At 34.4% G+C, this 6030-nt stretch overlaps 1 protein-coding gene across 1 annotated transcript; it reads left to right on the top strand.

Annotated features, from left to right (window-relative positions):
- Positions 1 to 586: 586 nt before the first annotated feature.
- On the top strand, positions 587 to 5800 carry LOC126601117 (WAT1-related protein At4g08300-like). Its single transcript, XM_050267781.1, has 7 exons — positions 587 to 899; positions 1228 to 1290; positions 1475 to 1591; positions 3829 to 4066; positions 4574 to 4732; positions 4837 to 4988; positions 5342 to 5800. The coding sequence occupies exons 1-7, from the start codon at positions 700 to 702 to the stop codon at positions 5502 to 5504; spliced, it is 1092 nt and encodes a 363-aa protein (XP_050123738.1). The 5' UTR covers positions 587 to 699; the 3' UTR covers positions 5505 to 5800.
- Positions 5801 to 6030: the final 230 nt, after the last annotated feature.

The following is a 6030-nucleotide window of genomic DNA, read 5'->3' as shown; positions in this document are numbered from 1 at the left end:
AGTTAACTAGAGTTAGGTGAAATTACACGTGTCAATTGATTAGATGTATGGTGAGCATACACCATATTTATTATGGTGAGCAAACATACTCCCGGTAACTCGAAAGTGTCTCAAGTACCTTAATTAATATATTAAAGTGGTGTCCACTCTTCATAGCACCCACTTCTACAATACCCAAGCACCGCGTAAGTTTAGCCTCTTGCATGTATCATGCTGCACTCAACCAAAATGCGATTTGGTGTTAATGAATCAAATCCCCACTTCTAATAAATTAAGTACGAAAAAAAAAGAAAAACATTATGTTACAAATCCACTTAAGTAAATCTGCCCCCCTTCCCCCCTCCCCCCTCTAATTTTTTATTTTTTTATTCTCACCCAATTGAGGATTCTAGTTGCTTGTTATGTGGGTGTGTTTGATTAATGGATAAGAGTATCCACACATTATACACGCATACACACAGGGAGAGAGAGAGAGAGAGAGAGAGAGAGGTTGAGTGGTTTGGACATGCACGTATCCTTTTGAAATATGGCCGGGCTGCTGTCGCTTTATTTTTGCTTTTGAGGCTTATAAGAGGGACATTTCTCATCTTAGTGTTGGCATCCTCTCACAAGTAAATCAATCAGTAGAGTGTGTAAGAGGAGTAGAGAGAACGACGCTACAGCTAGTACTAGCTATAGCGACTGCATACAGAATTAAACATGGGAGAGTCGAAGTTGAGTTTATTTCTCATCAAGATCAAGCCTTACTTGGCTATGGTCTCTCTTCAGTTTGGATATTCAGGCATGTATATCATTAGCATGGTCTCTTTTAAGCATGGCATGAGTCACTTCGTTCTCTCGGTTTATCGTCACGTTGTTGCCTTCTGTGTCATCACACCCTTCGCCTTTGTTCTTGAAAGGTCATCTCTCTCTCTGATTTATTACCTCATGTATCCCAAAAATACACGCAGGCATATATACATAGGCGTTTGACGCTCAAAATACTTGTTACAAAAATGCTTATACTCCTATGTTGTTACGAAAAATAGTCTATTGTTAATCTGTAAGATTGTTAATATGAATCATACAATATATATTTAAACAAAATTCACGTGTGATTTTTCAAATTACTAATTTGACAACAAATAATATGCCAAACTGTGTGGTCAAATTAATACAGGTTTACATATCATATTTCATTTTTTGCCCTAATAATTTGACCACATTGTTTTTGCCTCTTTTTTACAGGAAAGTAAGGCCGAGAATGACACTCCCGATATTCCTCCGAATAGTTCTGCTTGGTTTTCTTGAGTAATGCTCTAACTTTTATTTTTTCTTCTTCTGATAAACATGTGAAATTTGACACTAGTTTACACCAAAAAACAAAAGGGAATAATAAGGTGAAAGTATCGCCTAAGGGGTAAACCAAATAACTTGTAGATTATTGCATGTACAATTATCATATATTAATATGATAATTAACATTTGAATACAGGCCGGTTCTTGATCAAAACTTGTACTTTTTGGGAATGAAGTACACGTCAGCGACATTTGCATCTGCTGTTGTCAATGTCCTTCCGGCCATTACCTTCATAATGGCACTTTGTTTCAGGTAAAAGTTAATAATCATTCCTGCACTTATGCATGCATGGTTAGCATTTTTAGTGCGCTTATGCATGCAAATAAAAAGGTTTAAGGTATGTTTGGGAGACAACACATTGGAAGGCACTACGGGGAATTGGCATATACTGTTCCAATTACATTGTGCTACGTCATGTGTCTAGAATGGTTTTTCTTTAAAAATGAGCAATAATAAACTCTTACAAACTAGTAATGCTACACTTTCTAAATATTTGTACTATCATTTGTACCACCTTTTTAATAGAGGTAGATTTATTAACACATGAATCTCATTTTTATTAAAGAGAATACAAATGATTTACAAATATATGATAAGAGTAACATTTTTGCATACAAATATAACACTAAGTTGCAATAGCTACGTAAATGACCATGTTGAATAGTTTTGGACACAAAAAGACGAGGTTACCCCTTTACTTAAATTTTTTATTTTAGATAAGCATGTTAATGTATCTCTTTTCTCTCTCTACCAGTACGCACCAAAATTATAACGACATCACAATAATAATATGATAAAAACATAATAAATAGGGTAAAAGGCTGTTTACTACCCTAATGTTTCGTGGTTTTCAACATTTAGTACATCAAATTTTTTTCGTCTCAAATTCATACCTAAAGTGTATATTTTAAGATGTTATTTACGTGCATTACCTTATTTTTCTTCCTCTTATTTCTCTGCTCAAATCATGGTTGACATGACTCTATCATAGTTCACATAACATGACAGAAAAAGATTCATCATTAGTTTGTGGGAGATTACTACGGAAACTTATGTATGACATGACGTAAGCCTTGCTCATGGCACTCTCATTAAAGGAAAAATTTAAAGTATAATTAATTTTTGACAATAAATTAAAGAAAGTTTGCTGGTGCACACCAGGACATAATTAAATTCGTTAAAATAATGTTTTACTTTTTAAGGAAAACTAATGAAAATTTTTTGAAAATTTTGAGTTTTAAAAATAAGAACGAAATAAAGAGTGAAGTGATTCGTACCAGGATTGACTTTTTAGTGTAAAAATGTGATTTTTCGTTAAAATAAACAATACCAGGAGTTTTTCCGAGAACTTTTCATTGAATTTCCCTATTTTTCATCTACACATAAGTTTGGATCTTTCTTCACGCAGAGCAACTCATGTATCGCAGATCAATGTCTCAAATCTTATATGAGTCCAAATGTGAGGCAAATCACTTCTAACGCACTGGAGACTTAAAAAGTCATATTTGAGTAGTATAAGATTTGAGTGTGAGGTAGATCCCAACCGACAAGGAAACGATTTTATTAAACTAAGAAAAATAAGATTGAGTTTTGAGTCCAACCATCTTCAATGCACAATTTTGAGTTTAGACTCCAATATTTTCTTCTCCAATTCAAAGACTCACATCTTAGGACTCAAATTATAATAATATAGAACTAAGAATCCTTTGCATTAGAGAAGAAATTCAAAATACTCAAACCCACCACCTTTCTTTATGACTCAACTATAAGAATATAAATCTAACATTTGAGTGAGTCTTTGTACTGAGATGCTCGTAGAGTATCATTTTGTCAAAAAGAAAAAAACATGGTAAGCTTGCTACAAACTAGTTGATGGGCGAGTCATACTTCTCTTCTTAATATTAGTAAGAGAACTTGACGTTGTATTCTGCATCCTCTATCATTCCCTTTTCTCTTTAAAGAAAAAATAAACTTCTTAGCTAGGATGTATAAAGACTCACTAAATAGAAAAAAGTGAACCAACAAGTTCGGATTCTCTACTTGTGGAATACAATGCTATTTTACAAGAGAATTAGAGATATAAGATATTGTTCTCTTTTCTTCTGATGTATCTTTCGTCCATATCTATCCACAAATATAATTCCTCTCTATTTCCAATCTCCCAAACTCTTATTAATTTTGAGGTATAGCATGATAAGACTAATAGCTAGGATTCCCAAAAGAGAATTAGAGATAATTACTTAGTCAAAATAACACAATGTCCAAATGTTATTTGATCAATAGTATATGATTTGTTCTTATAAAAATTGCATGATACATTGATACCATCATATACGTACAATCTTGTTAAGTTTACAAATATCAACACAATCTCATTCGGTTGATATTAATATTTTATCTAAATTAAAATCCCATTTTTAATAGAATAGAGTCCAAATTAATTAAAAAGTTTACCGGAGTCTTGTCCTAATTAATGTTTGAGTAACTAGGCTAGAGACTGTCAACGTTAAGAAGCTACATAGCCTGGCGAAGGTAATTGGAACAGTGATCACAGTGGGAGGAGCAATGATCATGACATTATACAAAGGCCCCATTGTGGATATCATACGAGGACACTCACACAGTCACAACAGCAGCACCACCGAATCCAGCGAACAGCATTGGATCGCTGGCCCCTTAATGCTCTTAGGCAGCTGCGGTGGTTGGGCAAGTTTCTTCATTCTTCAAGTGAGTACCTATTCACAATATTTCTAACGTTCTTCTATAGGTAATTAACATTTTGTTACCAGTTCGAAAAATGTTCTCTTGTCGAATTGTGAATGTAGATTATTAGTTAGGTTAACTGTTGTTTGAATTTGTTGTTTAGATTAATAGTCTGATAACATAAATATTTTGTCAATGAATATAAGTTTGGCATATAGACTCTATTTGCCATGTTAGTACTTATAAAACTATTGTCACATACTAAAACTACAGTATTACTCTATACACTCCCAAATATAGATGAGTCACACACATAGAATTGTGTTAGAAAGTATCATCAATGATATTTGTTTTGTGTGTCTTAATAACATTACTCAAATTAGAATTCTACGTGATGAATGCTTGAGATTAATAGTTTGAAAACGTAAGTAGATATGTCACACTATCTATTAACCTCTCACAATTTCGTATATATTAATTTATATGATAACTAAGTTAATCCAAGCTTTTATATGTGTTACTATATATCAGTCCTTTACGTTGAAGAAGTACCCGGCAGAGCTCTCTCTCACAGCTTGGATATGCTTGATGGGTATGTTGGAAGGTGGAGTAATAACATTTGCAGTGGAACGCAAATTGAGTGTCTGGGTTATAGGCTGGGACTCAAGGCTCCTTGCTTCCGTTTATTCTGTGAGTACATATACAACACTACACTCCCATAATTCACAATCTGGCCTTTGTATAACATATAATAAAATCATTTGAGACGTTATATTACTCTTGTGAATAATTAGGGAGTGGTTTGTTCTGGGATGGCATATTATGTGCAAGGAGTTGTCATTAGGGAACGAGGCCCCGTTTTTGTGACCGCTTTCAGCCCCCTCTGCATGATCATCACCGCCGCTCTAGGGGCTATCGTTTTAGCTGAGCAAGTCCACCTCGGAAGGTATAAGGCTAAAATTCCTCTCTAAATTGAATAGATCTATTTGATTGTCTCTACTAATCATATGTTGTACTATCTCTCCAATTAAATAAGAAACTTGTGAGATGTATGACTTCCACCTCTACTAGAGAGATGATACAACCCATGAGCCAATTTCTTTGCTAAAAATATTAAAGACATACACACCCTAGCTCACGTAAATAACTGTCAACTATAGATGCATACAAGTTTTATGGTGAATCTTGCATGTACTATTAACGGCTAATAGTCTCCGATGCATGAATAATGCACAAAACAAAGGAATCATCATTTTTTTTACTTATACTGCTGGTTGTCTCCCTTGTGCTTTGTCTCAGTGTAATTGGAGCCATTTGCATAGTGTTCGGCCTCTACACTGTGGTCTGGGGCAAAAGCAAGGACCCTCTAGCATCAAGCGCGCCGTTGAAAGATGAGAAAACTCGTAACCTTGAGTTGCCAGTGAGTGCCGATCATCACAATAGCATAAATGATCGTACCTGATCACAAGATTTCATTCCCAAGATTCCTAAACCAAAAGAATAATTAATTGATAAGGTCGATATACATATCGATGTTTTGATTTGATGTATTCCTGCTGATCCGTCTTACAGTTACAAAAAGGGCCATAAAAGATTTTGCACAAATATTTTCTGGAACCTCCTTAATTATGTCATGTTGTATTTTAGGTACATGCATGTGTTAATTTTTGCGTTTTGATCATATGCATCTTGAGAGTGAACGAAGTGGTCAATGTAATAGTTCTTGCCAGTTATATATGTTTGTGTATGTCTTAGTTCGATCTCTGTGTTCATCTTCAATTTCCTCTTCCTCCTTCGTATATACCTCGAATATTCCACAATTTTTTACAGGTGTGTGTAAAATGTCTACATAGAATTTTGCTTCACATCTGTATGTACGGCCTGAAAAATATAAAATTTACTGCTTTATAGATCATGGGCTTCATTGTGAACCACTAATAAAATGAGAAAGAAAAAACACAACCCTTAAACAGTCCGGATTGGGTTAC

The sequence above is a fragment of the Malus sylvestris genome, chromosome 15 (assembly GCF_916048215.2).
Source record: "Malus sylvestris chromosome 15, drMalSylv7.2, whole genome shotgun sequence".
Lineage (NCBI taxonomy): Eukaryota > Viridiplantae > Streptophyta > Magnoliopsida > Rosales > Rosaceae > Malus > Malus sylvestris.
The sequence above is the reverse complement of the archived record's forward strand: the minus strand, read 5'-3'. Positions and strand labels throughout refer to the sequence as shown.

What these genes read in the sequence shown, in the direction of transcription:
- LOC126601117 (XM_050267781.1), top strand. Translation starts at nt 700, where the DNA reads ATGGGAGAGTCGAAGTTGAGTTTATTTCTCATCAAGATCAAGCCTTAC. An exon ending in ATAATGGCACTTTGTTTCAG is followed by an intron (nt 1,592 to 3,828) that starts GTAAAAGTTAAT and finishes TTGAGTAACTAG; the next exon opens with GCTAGAGACTGTCAACGTTA. An exon ending in CAAGTTTCTTCATTCTTCAA is followed by an intron (nt 4,067 to 4,573) that starts GTGAGTACCTAT and finishes ACTATATATCAG; the next exon opens with TCCTTTACGTTGAAGAAGTA.